General features: G+C 50.2%; 1 protein-coding gene across 1 annotated transcript in view; it reads left to right on the forward strand.

Annotated features, from left to right (window-relative positions):
• The window catches only part of ASB18 (ankyrin repeat and SOCS box containing 18), an 80,648-nt gene that overhangs the window by 58,727 nt on the left and 5,239 nt on the right, over positions 1 to 16,682 (forward strand). Inside the window, exons 5-6 of the mRNA XM_058299848.1 lie at positions 3,649 to 4,153; positions 16,229 to 16,342. Coding sequence (XP_058155831.1) covers positions 3,649 to 4,153; positions 16,229 to 16,342 — 619 coding nt within the window. The remainder of the gene's footprint in view (positions 1 to 3,648; positions 4,154 to 16,228; positions 16,343 to 16,682) is intronic.

Here is a 16,682-nt window from a genome sequence, read left to right on the forward strand (position 1 = left end):
CACCATACTCATTACTGAAGATGGGGCGAAGGGTCCGAGGATTGATGTGTTGAAGTTGGCCCTTATCAGTGGCCGATCGGACAGCACGGAGTGTCCTTCATCCTTGTGAGCCTGCAACGAGCTTGTCCTCCATCCCCAGGTGGCACTCCCCTTGCTTCTGATGGCGACGGGTCTGTGCTGACTCCAGCACCTGGACTTTTGCCTGTCTTTTGGGATTCCAGGAAACCTGCTCACAGAACCCCACCTTGGGGTGCAGGGCTCAGCCAAAGCTGGGGTGCCCACACGGTCCTGCAAAGGCTTGGGTGATGCTTCCCCCAAGGACCCATTTCTGGCTGGGGACACTGACACACACAAGGCACTGAAAAGGTAGTATTTTAAGGGTGGAACTGGGTTCCAGAGTCACGTTTCTGAGGTCCCCAAGACAGTGACCTACTGCTTGGTTTATCAGCATCCCACCCACCCACCCCTCTCCTCGAGACACGACCTCTCACAGGCTCTGCAACACATACTTTCCAAGATCGCTGCTTCTTCCTGGACAGATCAATGGGAAATGCTGAGACCATTCTGGAAACTGGAAAGCCAAGTGGGCATTCTGAGAATCCCTGAGCTGCTCCTGTGGCCAGTGGGGGATGGTTTTGTAGTTAATAATCTCTGTGGTTGTAGCTCTTATTTTAAACTGTCACTCCAATTTATTTTGGCAAATTTGAAAACACAGGCATGCAAGAGAAAATAAAAACGCCGTCGGCCCAGCAGCCGGAGGTAAACAGACATGGGTGGGGTATCTCCAGGCTTTCTTCCCATGCACAGATACCTGCTTCTTTAAACCAGGACTGGATGGCGCTGTTTTGTAACCTGATCCTTCACAGGGCCACGTGAATGTCTTTCCATGCCATTAAACAGGCTCCCACACCTTCAGTCCTAGTGACTGACCAGCAAGATGTGCCACCAATATGTGCCCCCATCAAATTATGATGTTGATTTTTCTCACGCCTGTAGTTCTGCAACCTAAACCACTGCTGGCTCTAAGAAAGTGCCAATGTTTAGCAAATTAGAAGCTCTTCATTAAAAATGAAAAGGTCAGTGCCAGCTCTCTGGGGGCGGGAAGGGGTGCGGTGTCAGCCCCCTCCTTCTTCTGAAAGGTATCAGTGTAGCAAACAGCAACCGGGCCATTAGCAAGTTATGCTGTGTAAGTGGGAAAGAGGACTGGTCTTATTTCCCTGTGGATTTCTTTGGAGAGGCTGGGCTGCTTTAAAAAAAAAAAAAAAGGTAGAAGAAAACGTTGTGTAATTGTTTGCCAGCGCACGCAGGCTCAATGGCAAAATGAGCTGGAACCCTTGATTCCTAGCCTCCTGCTGCACTATTCAGAATTCCTCCCAATGGGGCAAGTAGGAAGCAAATCTAAAGCGCTCTGATTGTAAAATTTGCATGCTCTCTTAGCTGGTTATTGTCCCAAAGGACATTTCACATCAAACTCGACTTGTTTGTAAAGATCTTTCACCCAAGACAGACCACGTCTCAAGATGCTGCAGACGTGGAGGATAGGGAAAAACAGAGAGAGAATTAAAACTACTGAGAGTCCTCAGGTGGAACTATATCTGGATTAAAGGGCAGCCCCTCCGGTCCCCGAGCACCCAGGGGCTATCCCGCTCAGCGCCCCAGTTAGGTAAATAGGGAAAACAGCAGCACCGGGGAGAAAGGTGAGGCGTCCTCTCAAGAGCGGCATTTGTTCAACACGCTTTTAGCATGAAAAACCCCACCCAGGAGAGGAGGCAGGCAGGCGAACAAATGTGAAATACCATGTGACAAATGCTGTACCCATCGCGTACCCACAGGCTAGGTGACAGCACAAAGGCCCAATCCCTCTGCCTCGTGGCACAGGGAAGGCTTCTAGAAGCTGTGGAAGGAAAGCTAGAAATGTTATCCAGCACATGAGGCAGCACATCCCAGGAAGGGGGAGTGGCACAAGGCAAGGAGGCGAGAAACAGCAGGAAGTGTTCTAAGAGCCACACCTGGCCAGGTAGCATTCACCGACAAGGGGTGGGGCATCACGAGATGAAACTGGCGCGGTCTGGCAGGAGCTGGTGGCGAGGCGTGCCACGTCCACGGAAAGGAGCATGGGCTTTATCCAGCAGGCAGCAGGAGCCACTGCGGCTTGAGCAGGCACGTGGATTCGCAGAGGAGAGCCCCTTCTGCAGAGTTAGATTAGAGGTGGGGGGCAAGTTAGAAGACAGTCGTTCAGGCAAGAAACAACAAAGGAAAGGGGCAGAGGAAAAGGAGGGAGGAAGCAGAGCCAAGAGATACTAAAGAGACCAATTGAATGTGGGGGCGGGGACCAAGGCTTCTGATTTGGGGGACTGCAGAGCAGATACAGGGCGGAGGCCGCTCAAAAGAGGGTGAACCGCTCCGGCGTGGCCATGCGGTAGCACTTGTGAGTGGAGGTCTTTGGCTATAAGGGACTGGAAGCCGGGGTGCATGCTGGCTGGGCCTCGGGACGTGGCGTGGACAGAGGGGTGGCACCGGAGCGTGGAGGGAGCCAGCCAGGGAAAGCCTGGGGCTCGCTAGGGCTTATGTGTGCATTTAAGCAGCACAGGAGACTGGAAAGAGCAATGGTCAGAGGGAAGGAAATGGAGTCCAGGCCAAGCAGAGTCAGGCAGGACACACTTTCTTTGGATAAACATGTATTTTTAAAGAGAGAGGGAGGGCGACTGAGGCAGGGCTTGGGCTGATAATGGCTTCTGACAAGGGCCTGAAGAAGGGAGCAGGAGGGCTCCATGACGCTCAGGCCAGGATGGACCCATCCGGGCCCATGCCACCTGTCCAGGGTGGCTGGCCGCATCAGCTGCCATCTGTGCTTGGATTGAGGAGTCAGGAGGCTGCCCCGGGAGCTGTCCCCAGGGGGGTGGAGGCAGCTCTAAGGAGAGGGTGGCTGGGGTTGAGGACAGACTGGGATCCAGGTGGTGGACCTGCAGGGGGAGATCACGGTATCCCATTCAGGACTGGACAGCCCACGAAGCCACCGGAGACTCTGGGTCCAGCCAAAATCCAGTCTGTTCACAGACGAGAGTCTGGTGGCAGCCCCTGGCAGTCCACAGGCAGGCAGGGTGGCATTTTCCTCCTGATGCTTCCAGGGCAATTCCTGGACACCTGGTGTGCGTTCGTCAGCGTCCTGGAGGGATGGATGAACTGCCCCCCACCACCATGGGAGGGTTATGGGCAGGGCTGAGAAAGAGCATGAGGGTCTAAGGGACTCTACTGAGAACCAGCTCCTCCTAGGCCCTTAACCACCAGGTGTGGAGGTAACCAGTGCCTCCGTCACGGGCACGTGAACCACGTTGCCTGCCAAGGTGGCAGCGCACGCTCAGTGTCATCGTCAGGTTTAACACTGCCTGGGGTTCTCAGGACACATGTCTGGCTGTCACCACCATTTAGCGGGGGTGGCCACGGCCCCATCCTTCAGCTCGGCCTGCACGCCGTTAGGCCTGGTCTGGGACGCTGAACCCATTCCTTGTCTCGGGTCACCCTGGGATATTCCAGGGCGAAAGCTCGCCCCGTCCACGCCATCCCCCACGTGGCGGGTGGCGGGTCGCAGGGCGCGGGTGTAGGGCGTGCCCCGGCCCCCCGCAGTGACCCGCCCTGGCCTCCCCGCAGGTGCGCACAGGCGCTGCTGGAGCACGGCGCCTCGGTGCAGCGCGCAGCCGGCGCGGGCCAGGACACGCCGCTGCACGTGGCGGCGCAGCGCGCCCTGGACGAGCACGCACGCCTCTACCTGGGCCGCGGCGCGCGCGTGGACGCGAGGAACGGGCGCGGCGAGACGGCGCTGAGCGCGGCGTGCGGGGCGGCGCGGCGGCCCGACGAGCACGCGCGCTGCCTGCGCCTGTGCGCGCTGCTGCTGCGGCACGGCGCGGCGGCGGACGCGCGCGACGAGGACGAGCGCAGCCCGCTGCACAAGGCCTGCGGCCACGCTCACCACGGCCTGGCGTGCCTCCTGCTGCGGCACGGCGCGGACGCGAGCGCGCTCGACTACGGCGGGGCCTCGCCGCTGGCGCGCGTGCTGCAGGCGGCCCCCTGCGCGCCCCCGGGCGCGCCGTCGCGCTGCGTGCAGGCGCTGCTCAACCACGGCTCCCCCACCGTGTGGCCCGACGCCTTCCCCAAGGTAAGGCTGCCCGCCCCGAGCCTTCTAAAACTCCGGGGGGCTCGGAACCCCGGGCGAACGGTTAAACTGCAGACCCCGATTTCGTGGGTGTGCCGTGGGGCCCCGCGGCAGCGTTCCTAACAAGTTTTGGCGGGGGGCGCTGGTCCCGGGAGCATGCCTGGGGAGCAAGCGCCCCCGCGGGAGTCAGGATCACATGACCGGGTTGGGGTCTCCACCAGCAAGCCAGGACAAAACAGTCACCTGCCAACGCCAGGTATTTTGACTCCGCAGCCCTGGCACAGAATATATTGGCAGCTCGTCTTTCAGCGTGCTTTTTCAGAGCAATGGAAGTCAGTCTCTTGTAGCAGCTGGCATTTGATCCAAAACAAAATGACCAGAGCTGATCACATACCTTTTGAGTGAGAGCACCTCACACGTTTGCACATTCCTCTCATTCCATCCTCACCAGGCACCTGCCAGGTAAGTCAGGTGCGGTTCTCCCTCCACCTGGGTTCAGCCAGGGTGGGCGCCTTGTCCAGGGCCACAACTCACGTCCATTTTGCTAGCTCACCCTTTGCAGGCTCCGAGCAGCTTGTTTCTTTTTCCACCTGTCATTTCTACCCTGAAATAATTAAGATGAAGAATAATGATTTCTTATCAGAGAAAATACCCAAAAGACTAAAAGTGTTTCCAAAAGAAAAGTTCCCAAAATATTGGTTGGGATAAGAAAGTGTTCTCCCCAAAAGGCTTCTTTGAAGGGAAGTCATTCCATCAGATGTAAAAGTTGGATGTGTTTGATTTTTAAAGTTTTTCCTGTTATTTAATCCCCAAGCAGCACCAGTCATAGGCAAGAGACATATTTCCAGCTGATAAGTTTTGAACAGATAGTTGAAAAGCTGTTTTCCAGAAAGGACACTCTTCCAGCAGTCTTGGAAATTCACACATTTCTCTCAAATGCTAACTTTGCACTATGGATACATACAGTAAAAATAATTTCTCTAAAAGACCAAGTGAAAAGTGGAAAATCCACAGGACTCAGTTGTTTCCCTTCTTGGCAAACATGACAATGATTTTCTGGCACCAAGCCTCAGCCCCTCTGTGAGTAATTCTCTGTGGCACTCTACTAGAGCAGTGATTTCAAAATGATGGCCTCTTCAAAGGGAAGAAACACCAGTCTTTTCATATTCTGAAACTTCTTATAGCCATGATTTGCATTTTATCATTTCCCATTATCAGCAGGCTGCCTGCCTCTAAAGTGGTAACAGCACTTACCCACTGCCCCTCAGTTTACCCCAGGTTTTGCATTAAGCCAAGAGGTACACTTTCAACCCTTGTCTCATGAAACTGCATACAGAACAGAGAAGCAGGCCTTACCTGATGGTCACAGGTGGGAGATATCTGGGGCAGAATCTCTAAACAAAACGAGAGTCGGTATATTTGAATAATGCCTTGCAGGGATCCTAGATCAGCCTTGAGATCACTTCCATTTGGGTCAGCGGTGCCCGGTTTCACAGTCCCACCCAGGACCCCCAGCCCCTGAACCACTGGCCCCAGGGATACAGGCAAAGGTGCAGTGCCCCCCACCCCCCCATCTTCAGAGGCCTCCTCTAGGTTCCCCAATGCTATGTCAGCCACACAGAAGCGGGGAGCACAGTGAGGGATGGGGCTGGGGTGGGCTGGGGTTGTAGCGGGAGCCAGGCTCTGAGAAGTGCCTGACTCCCAGAGGTGACGTGACCCTGCAGTCCACTCCACGCCCTTGGGGAAACCAGGACGTACTGCCCACCATCGCCTCCCTGCGCACAGCACGGTGTGGGGACCTGCAGGCTTTTGTCCGTTTGTTGAATGAATTAAAGGAATTTCAGGGACTCCAGGGCGCGGGGCCTTCGGGGGGAAACTTTGGAAATGAAGAGTTGACCTCTTCGAGGTGGCCACACCCTCTCCGCACCTCTCCTGGGGAATGCAGGCTGATGAGGTCCCTGTGCTGATGAGGTCAGCAGCCACCAGGTCCCCCCACCTCGGGGGCCAGGCGCAGACTGTGAGGGGAAGTCACCTGGCCTCCAGGCCTCTAAGCAAAGGTGACCTGCCTGTGATTTTCCAGCCTGGGGACAAGCAGAGCAAAACAGTCTGGAAACGCATCGCAGCATCTTCCTCCACCCAGGCCTCGGGCGAGTGCTCCCCAGAGGAAGGGGACTAATCACCAGGCGTTAGATCAAAGGGACAGAGCGACCCGGCCCAGCAGCCCCGCCGCGCCCGCGGCACACACTCACGGCGCACAAAGAGGCGCGCAGCCGGCCTCGGCCCCATGGCGAGGCGGACACACAGGCTCGAGGGAACGTCGCCGAGCACGCCGTCCGTGGGCACCAGCCGTCCTTTAAATAGATGTAAAGAGACACCCACGGAGCGCAGAATTACCGAGGCAAAAGGTTTCACAGCGAGCTTGTGACATAAATCACAGTCTCCCCATCGTCAGACAAAGGCAGGATGACCGCGGCGGGCGCGCGAAGCAGCCATCGGAGCAGCGCGCAGCGTTGTGCCGCCGGAAATCAAAGTGGTGGCGCGGCTCTGGGAAGCCAGCGTGTTGACAGTGCCAGGCGGCTCTGCCCGGCTCGCGCCCGTGAACACGGGGACGGAGGGCAGGCGCAGGTGGCCAGCAGGCAGCCAGGTGTGCGGCCTGGAAGGTGTCTGGACAGGGTGCGACCCAGGTGCGGGGAGGGGAGTAGAGCACAGGAGGGCAGAGAACCGGCCCCCAACCCGCATGGGCACCCAAACTTGTTTTGCAAGGACCACAAGTTGACTCTGACCGAGAATGAGGAACTTTGGTCCAGTCAGCCCCAGTGTCTCCTCCCACCTCTTACTTAGACCAATTCATGAAACTATAAGGAAGCCCCCGTTATGACCAGTTTCTCATCCTTTTTTTTAAGATTTATTTATTTCTCTCCCCTTCCCCCCCGCCACAGTTGTGTGTTCTCTGTGTCTGTTGGCTGTGTGTTCTTCTTTGTCTGCTTCTCTTGTTATCAGCAGCTCGGGAATCTGTGTTTCTTTTCGTTGCGTCATCTTGTTGTGTCATCTCTCCGTGCGTGCAGTGCCATTCCTGGGCAGGCTGCACTTTCTTTTGCGCTGGGTGGCTCTCCTTACGGGGCGCACTCCTTGCGCGTGGGGCTCCCCCATGCGGGGGACACCCCTGCGTGGCACGGCACTCCTTGTGCGCATCAGCACTGCGCATGGGCCAGCTCCACACAGGTCAAGGAGGCCCACGGTTTGAACCGCGGACCTCCCATATGGTAGACGGACGCCCTAATCACTGGGCCAAGTCCGCTTCCCTCATCCACTTCTTTTAAGAACACCTTTCTGGGTCCACCCAGAGGAGAATGTTGGAACTCCAAAGAGCACGTGTCGGATGTTAGGGCACCATGGTCCAGCCCTGCTCGGAGATGGGACCCACTCACCCGGAGCCAAGCCCGGGTCCCAGGCCTTCAGACTCTGCCCATTGCCCTCCCCGTTCCCACCTTCAGTTAGGAACTATCCTGACCCCACCACCACCACCAGACTCAGCGGCCAGCCTTGCTTGTGCCTTGCTATCAACTGACCCCTTCCGTGACCACTTTTCATTTGCAGTCAACGTGTATAGCTCGTGCATCCTCGCTCCCCACTTTCGTGCAGTTTCCCAAAGGAACTTGTGTTACCCATGGAGCAGAAGTCCCCAGAAGACCAAGGGAAAGGCATGTGCAGGTGGCCGTAAACCATTTAAATTCAGCCCCGCTCACCAGCCGGGACCTGCGGGCACAACGCCTTCTCCCAAGCCGCGCAGGCGTCAGCTGTGCCTCTCATGGGCACCCTTCAGCACTTGTTTATCCATCAGCAGACATTTCCTGGGAACTGCTGTATGGAGTGCTGAGTCACAGTGAGGAACGAGAGCACTCACATTTCCTGCCCCTGTGGAGCTGCCTGCCTGGGGTGGGGGAGGCCCACCAAGCTGTGGAAGAGCTAAATAGGGGTCCCGACCTGGCTGGAAAGGTCAGAGGCTCCCCCCCCCACCCCAGCACATGACAAGTGTGCCCAAATCTCAAGGCTGGAGGCTTAGCTATGTGAAGAGAAAACACAAGCAAAGGTCCTGGGGCAGAAGGGAGCATGGCACATGTGCATTCTCAACGCTGGGGAGGAAACAGCAAGAAGGAGCCAGCTGAGACAGGTCTGTAGACAGAGGCCTTGCTGAGGAGCCTTTGTCCTTAGGACAATTTTCAGCAGGAGGGGGGGGACATGGCAAATTAGTGTTTGGCAACGATTTCTCTGCTCCAGTGTAAAGAGCACATGGGGATGGGGGAATGAGGAAAACCCGGGCTGTTGTGGCAGTGCAGGTGAGGGCCGGGCCGGCCTGAGCAAGAGGGAATGGGTGCTGATGGCCGAGACAGCAGATTCGGAAACGTCTACACATTGCTCTCTTGCCTCGCCTTCCTGGTGTTGGCCATGCTGAAAATACGGACCTGCGTTCTGACGTACCTAATTACAGAGTGAGGTGAAGCGACTTGGCCCTCCCAGTTTCACAGGCCTTTTAGCAGGAGAGGGCTGGGGGAGCAGTAGTCAAGGCCCAGGGCTCGTTTCCCCCGCATGGCCCCTGTCCCACCGCGGGGAGGGAGACGAGCCCGCGTCAGAAGCGCCTCTGTTTCTCTGTTCTTGTTTTATTTCTCCATCTACATATAGAGCAATGTGCCTGTGTGATTCTTCCCCTTAATTTTCTTTCTGCCGCCTCATTAGCTGAAGAGCGCGTGGACGCTAACGACATCAGCATGTCAGAGTAATGTGGCAGCCGCCTCTCCGCAGACAGCAAGAAGGCAGCGGAAATTTTTAAACTGTGTTGGCGTAAAAATAATGAAGGCAGCCAGCTGCCTGGCAAAGAGGAGGGGGCACGACGCCGAGGGACCGGGGAGGGGCAGGGAGCCCCAGAGAGGTGGAACAGAGGAGAGACAGAAAATGAATTTCCAGAGACAGGCAATAAGACTTTGTCACAGTCTGTGACCCAGGGAGGGGGGGCAGGGAAAGAGCTGGTGCTTTTGTCCTGGGGGACAGCTGCTCTTCCCGGGGCCGGGGGGCCGTGATGGGGGAGAAGGGAGAGGGCCAGTCGGGAGGTCCAGTTAGCAGGGCCGGAGGGAGCAGGCATTGCCCACGACGCCTGATAAATGTCATCCGGCTCGCCCGCAGGGGCCCAGGGTATCACGTCAACAGTGTGGTTTTCTCCCCACACAGAAGGGGGATGACGGAAATCAGAGGCTGCCGTGCAGGAGATGGCACGTCAGCAGTGGCCTTCATGGCCCGTCAGGCACACGCCACGTAGGGAGGGGGCGAGGTGTGGCCAGGCTGGGGCGGGACATCTCCAGGATGCCCCCCCGGGGGCCTGGCCTGGTCCTGCATCTGCGGTTTGGCCCTCCTTATTCACTCTGTCTTTCACCTTCTCCTAAGTCTCCTCTCGTCTGACGTCATGGCAGTAATGGCTTGAAAACAGATCATCAGGGGGACCAGAAATGCTCGTTCTTCGATGTTAATATGATTACCAGTTCAAAAAGGCACTTGCTCCTGTCTTCTTAGAAAACATCTGTGAAGACAGGACAAGGGGAGGATAGGAGACGCCCAGCACCAACAAGAGAACCTCGTGTCTCCTTGGAGAACCCATGTCCCTCCGCCACCAGCCTTAAGTGTTTAGGCAATCAGACAGATGTTATTTTAAAAAACACAAAACAGTACAGCCAAGCAGGCAGGCAGAGTTGGAGTCAAGTGCAGAGGCAGGCTGAGGGCAATCTGGTGGTGGTAATTCCACCAGGAAGAACGCAGCAGGAAAAGCCTCCTCCAAGGAGCTCAGGTACACCAGGTGAGTGCATGGGGTGGGGCCCAGGCTGGGCGCCGCCCTCACCTGCCTGCCATCTGCTGGGCCCCTCCACTTTCTAGCTGGAGAGGGACCATGGCGGTCTCCTGCATGTGGACCAACCCTGGGTCTGGGCTCATCTTAATCAAAGATGAGTAAAGAAAATGAACCACGATTAGTGGATTCATAAAAACAAATGCAGGAAAAAGGAAAATGGGCGGCATCCAGAAAATACAGAGGAAATCCATACCTCTCATCATAAGATCCAGAAGAAAATCTCCGAAACTGCAGACGGTCCTCCATGGAGCGCAACAAGACGTCGCTTCTACGACCCATTAAAACAGAACCGGTGAGATGAAATGTCAATGGAAGGATGTGAAAAGGAAACGGGGGAAGATAATCAAGTTACACCAAGAAAACGGGAGCCCCACGGTAGATCCCAGACAGTGCCCTCGAGACCTGGCCTCTGCCCCGCCCCTCACCATCCTCGGTTCTCACCGCTGCCCATCCCAAATTCCACGCCCCAGCCAGCATTATTTGCTCTTTCTCAGCCCCTGAACCTTGAGGGCCCTCTTGTCCCTAGAACCCTCCATCCCTTGGTTTACATGCCAACCCCTACTCCATCCCAGCGCCCAGCTTGCATGTCTCCTCCCCCAGGAATCTTTCCCTGGCCCAGCCACAAACCCCGGTCTGAGCTGGGTGCCTCCACTGGCACCTGGCGATTCCTCCAGTGTGGCACCGTGGTACTGTTGTTGTTATTAGAGGCTAAAACCCCACCAGACTCTAAAGTTCTGTGAAGGCGGGGTGTCTCTGCCTAGTGTCCCTCGGCAGTACCACAATCCTAGCTTCCAGTTGGACCTTGATAAAAATCTGTGGGATGGATGGTTTTAAGCACAGTCTGTGAGCAAAAACCCACTTAAAGTCAACACAACTTAAATAATGGTTAGGCAGATTATAAAACTAAATGCAAATGCCAAAAATTATTTCTGGAAGAGATAGGTACCATAAAATGTGGCCATGTAATCATTGTAATGTAGAACCAAAACTTCTGGTGTTAGTAAGGAAGGAGAGGAATTGGTTAAGAGAGAGATGGCAGAGAAGAGATAAAGGCACAAGTAGAACACAGAAGATAGTATTTAGATATTTAGATAAATGCAAGCTAATTTCTTTTTATTGTGAAGGTAACCACTAGTAGAATGTTAAATAAATGGTTACTTCCATAATACAGAGGTACAAACAAAGAAAACATAAGTCTGAGTAATAAAAATGAGACAACAAAGGAAATAACAAGGAGCATAAAAAATCATAATGACTAAAACAAGGTAACAGAAATAAGACCAAATGTTTTATATAAAATATTAAAAGACTATGACGATGACATTTATTAAAAAAAAAAAGACCAAATGGTTTTTTTATAATGGGTAATTCATTTTATAATAAACGTAAATAGCTTAAATTATCCTGTTGCCAATACAGAGACTCTCAAAGTGAAACAAAGGGTTGAAAGTAAAAGAATGGGCATAAGTAATTCTGGCAAAAACAAACTTATAAAAGGTATTTTAGTATTAATATGCAATGTAGAAGAATTTTAGGGAAATCCACAAAATGGGGGAAAAAGATTATTTTGATATTGACAAAGGGTAAAATTCATAGTGCAGATATAACCATTATGAGCCTTATGTGCCAAACAAGATTACATCAAAATGGAGAAGCTGGCTGAAAGATAATAATCCTAGGTGATTTTTAATTCACATCTAGGTCTTTAAGCAAGAAAAAAATATATATATAGAAGCTCTAAATCATTATTGTGATTATATTGAACTTTGAACCCTGCAAACAGAATACAGCTTCATTTTCTAGTGCCCCAAAGCAGATACTGTTTAAAATCTTAATGCTGTATACCCAGAAATTAATAGTAAAAAGATAAGTTTCTTAAATAACACGACTTTTAAAAAATTTTATAGCATACTCACAAAGAACTATTGGGTCAATAGTTATTTAATTTACAGCCTGTTTTAAAAATAAAAACAATGAGAACACTATACCTGAAAACTTATAGCCTGTAACCATACCTATATTCAATGGAAAATTCATGGAATTTCAAAAGTGGCTTTCATTATTACTTAAAAATATTAATAAATTAACTTTGTAGTGAATTCAAGGAGCTGGAAAGGGAAAGAGAACATACCTAAGGAGATAGGAGAAAGGAATTAATAATGGCAAAAAATTAATGGATTAGAATAATTTAAAAGAGAACTGATCAACAAAATTCAATAGCTTTTCCCATTAAAAAAAAAAAGACATATCCTCAGCAATACTAAAACAAGAAAAAAATTAAATATAATTACAGTGAATTTCAGATGAGAAAAGGGTGCTTATTCATAGAGTAGAAATATCACCCATTTGCTCTCCAGACTCCCTTTTCACCTGCAAGGACTCCAGGTACAAGGCCTCTGGCCTCTGCCTTTCAGTTGGCTTTAGCCAGGGAACTGCCTAAGCAGGAGAAAGGAGGGAAGGAGAGGGAGGCCAGGGATTATTCCCTGCGGACCCTCTTGGCTTCAGGCTGGCTATGTCCCCAACCAAGAATAACTTCTGTAAGACAACCCTTTCCACCTACTCTCTCACTCTTTAGGCCCAGGGATAGAAAGAGCGGCTCCTACCAGCTCCAGGTGCTACACTGTCCCTTGTACTTCGCCTTCACCCAAACTTAGTTAAATAGCCTCTCTGTCAATAAATACTCCTGGACTATATCAAATGTGACATCTGTTTTTCTCTTGGAACCCTGACAGATACATATTTAATGCTAAATTCCTTTAAAATGAAAATAAAATATCAATAACCACAGAAGAAATTGAAAATATCAAATTACCTACAACGAAATGCCAGACTTAGACAAGATCTATTGTGCCTTCTAAGTACCAATTTAGAAGGTAAGTTATTAAATAGTCCAGAGTATTAAAAAATAGAAATCTTCTAAGATAGTTTCACTAAATTAACATAAAGTAATGTTAAAATTTGACAAAAAATAGCTCAAAAATAAAACTTATCCACCCAACTTAGTTATTAAAAGAGTTACTAAAATCTTAGCAAGTTGAATCTGGCATTATATTTAAAAGAATAATATGCCATCATCAAATGGAGTTTGTTTCACAAAGGCAAAAGTTGATCAACATTAGAAAATATTTTTGCATCAAGTTGATTAGAGAAAGGCAAAAAAATTATTAGATAAAATATGTAGTAATCTGGATGTAGATATTTCCTTAACTCAGAACAGAGAATCTAACTGAAACCAATATCCAAGATCATGCTTAAGTTGAAACATTATAGACAATTCTATTAAAATTGGCAATAAGGTGATTATATCTGCATCAATATTGTTATTTAACATTGAACTTAAGGCAGTAGCCAATGTAGGAGAGTGGATGTAGCTCAGTGGCTGAGCACCTGCTTCCCATGTATACAGTCCCAAGTTCAATCCCCAGTACCGCCTTAAAAAAAAAAGTCAGTGTAATAAGACAAGAAAAATAAATATTAATATTGAAGAGCAGGAAATACCATTACTTGCAAACAGGATTTTCTACCTGGAAAATATTTGAAATAAATAAGAGGCACTTAAATCAATGAGAAAATAAGCACACCAATTTAAAATATGGGCAAAACATACAATTTAGCAATTCACAAAAAAAGAAAAAACCAATGATCAAACAAAACAAATATTCCATATTGTACCTGTCAGACTTAAATAATTAGTCTGTTGCCTTGGGTAGGGAGAAAGAAGCACTTTCATTCTCGGTGCTTCAAAAAATGTACCTATTTATACACCCCTTACAATTTGGCAGTATGTCTTAAAAGCTTTAAATCGTATATATTCTTTGATCCTGCAGTTCTCTTTCCAGGAACTCAATGTAAAGATATAAATGAGAATGGTGGGGATGTGGAGGATTATATTCAGGAATGTTCATAACAGCATTATTTATACTGTCAAAGGGAAGTGGATGTGGCTCAAGTGATAGAGCTTCCACCTACCATATGGGAGGAGCTGGGTTCCATCCCTGGGGCCTCCTGGTGAAAAAGAAGAAGAGAAAGCGTGCCTGTGCAATGAGCCAGTGTATGCACGAGTGCCCGCATGGTGAGCCAGGACCCTGCGCAAGGGAGTCACACAGCAAGATGATGACACATCAGTCAAAAGAGAGACAAGGGGAGAGTCAAGGTGAAGCACAACAGAAACCAAGAACTGAGGTGGTACAATTGACAGGGAACCTCTCTCCCATCAGGGGTCTCCAGGATCGAATCCTGGTGAATCCTAGAGGACAGAAAATGAGAAGACAACACAGACAGCAAAAACAGCAGGGCAGGAGGAGGGGAAGGAGGAGGGGGCAAAATGAATAAATAAATAAATCTTTTAAAGATAATAATAATGAGGCACCTTACAACAATTAATTCATTGAGTGAATCATGATATATGTGTACAATATTGTATACCACTAAAATGATGTTGAAATGCTCATTTATAGATTGTGAATTATTCATAATCAATTTTGAGTATAAACATGGAGTTTTAAAATAGTATGCAAAAAATAATAATAAGCAAAGCATTAGCCCATTCTGTCATAAATATTAATTTTTCATCTACATGCATAAACTTTGTATACACAAAATGTTAATTGTGGTTATCTTTGAGCAAAGAAAATATGAGTTGGGCATTTTTATTTCATTTTGTTTATCACTATTTTAACAAGGGTTTAGCTCTGAAACCCTAAAGAAGCTGTGAGAAAAGAGAGCAGGCATCACAAGTGACGAGAATAGTTTCTTCTGATTGACTCTGTGTCCAGAGAATCCCAGGGAGCGCCACGCAGGCCTGGCTTAGCTGCTAGCTCTGCCATTGTCTGCCATCGAGATATGGCGTCTGATCTTAGAAACGCTGCTGTAGTTTAGTTTTCTCAAGAAAGAGGAAAAATAGTTTTTAACACTTGGTAAGTCTTACAACTCAAAAGCAGAGCTATGAAGTAGTCCTGCCCCAACCCTCATCCCTACTAAAAATAAACTGAATCTGAATCTGAATCTGATCACCTAATAATTTATAGCAGCACAGAGGAAGAGCAGGTTAGACAACCCCACGGGGACGCAACCGTGGCAAAATCCCAACAGTAAGAAACTCTATAGGCAAGTATTGTTGTTCTTCAAAAAATAAATCTCATGAAACAAAAGAGAGATACCTGAATGCATCTCATCAACCAGTCTGACTGTGTGGTCCTTATTTGGATTCCAATTCAAACAACTTTTTATACATGTATAATGGCATTTAAGAGAAATTTGTGAATGAAACACAAGATATTAGATGGTATCAAACTATTGTTAGTTTTTAGGTTGTTACAATTATATGTTGTGTTTTATTTTTTTTAAGGGTTCTTTAAGAACTACACTAAAATATGTACAGATGAAATGACAGGATACATGGAAATTGCTTTCAAATAATATTGGAGGAGTGGATGGGGGTGTGGGAGGGGCAGGCTTAGCCATGGGTAGATGGTGGGTATGTGGGGGATTAGCATACTATTTGGCCACCTTGTGTACATTCAAAACTCCCCACAATTAAAGGAAAGTTTATTTTTAAAAAGCAAATAGTGTCCCATCTTTATGATGAAGCTGATGGACTTAAATTGTGAATTCGCAAATATGAAAACGGGAATCCTTTGCCGGTGGCATCTGAGAAAATACAATGTAAAGGCCGAATCAAGAAGAAATTCAACAGCAAAACAATTCTAAAAAATGAAAATTCTTCTCCCCCATTTCTCAGTTTCCAGGCATACTAAAAATTGAGGGGAGGTATTGGGAACACCATCGGCGGGCACACTTCCTCCCAGCAGACCCTCCTTTCCTTCCTCCCAGCAGACCCTCCTTTCATTCCCTGGGGCTGATGCTGAGGGAGCCTGGAAGCCATCAGCACCCCTGCTGGGAACTGGGGGCTCAGGCTTTGCAGCACTTGGTGATAAGGCAGGCCCGCTGGGGGGCGTGGCCCGCTGGGGGGCGTGGCCCGCTGGGGGCGTGGCCCTGCCTCATTTGTGTTTTGGTCCACGTGGCTCTCACAGCCCTACTGTCCCTCCCCTCGTTCCCCGTGAGGTGGTCAGCTCAGCCAGGCCACATGGCCAGGAAGTGAGGCTGTGGGACGCGTATTCCCTGCACCATCGCCACCATCCCCAGAAGCTGCCTACCTAAAAGCGTCCCCCGCCTCACCCACCCAGGTGCTGAGGACCTGCGCGTCCTCCCCTACTGTCATCGAGGTCCTGTTCAACTCCTACCCTCAGCTCCACGTGTCTGAGTCCTGGAAGGAGGTGATCCCAGAAGAGGTGTTTCAGGTGAGGGAGCTGCCTCCCCTAGCTGCCCGCTCCCCTCACACCACGTTTTTGTCTGTTTCTGCTTACCCGCATGTGGAGCGTTGCACTAAAACCCAAGTCAAGTTTGAGACATCTGAAGAAGGAAAGAAAGAGAAACTGGGGTTGTGTTTGCGTATTTCTGGGTTGTTTTTTTCCAGAAGCTCTAATAATCCCGCTGCCAAGAGCCTAGAGTTATAGTTGGGAAGCGGTTGGCTGCAAGGAGCAGAAGAACACCCATGCACGCTGGCTGGACAGATGCCAGGACCCGTGCAACCAACGTCCAGAGAAGGGTGCAGATGGGGCCAGCTGGAGCCAGGCGTTC

This window comes from Dasypus novemcinctus, chromosome 7 (assembly GCF_030445035.2).
Source record: "Dasypus novemcinctus isolate mDasNov1 chromosome 7, mDasNov1.1.hap2, whole genome shotgun sequence".
NCBI lineage: Eukaryota > Metazoa > Chordata > Mammalia > Cingulata > Dasypodidae > Dasypus > Dasypus novemcinctus.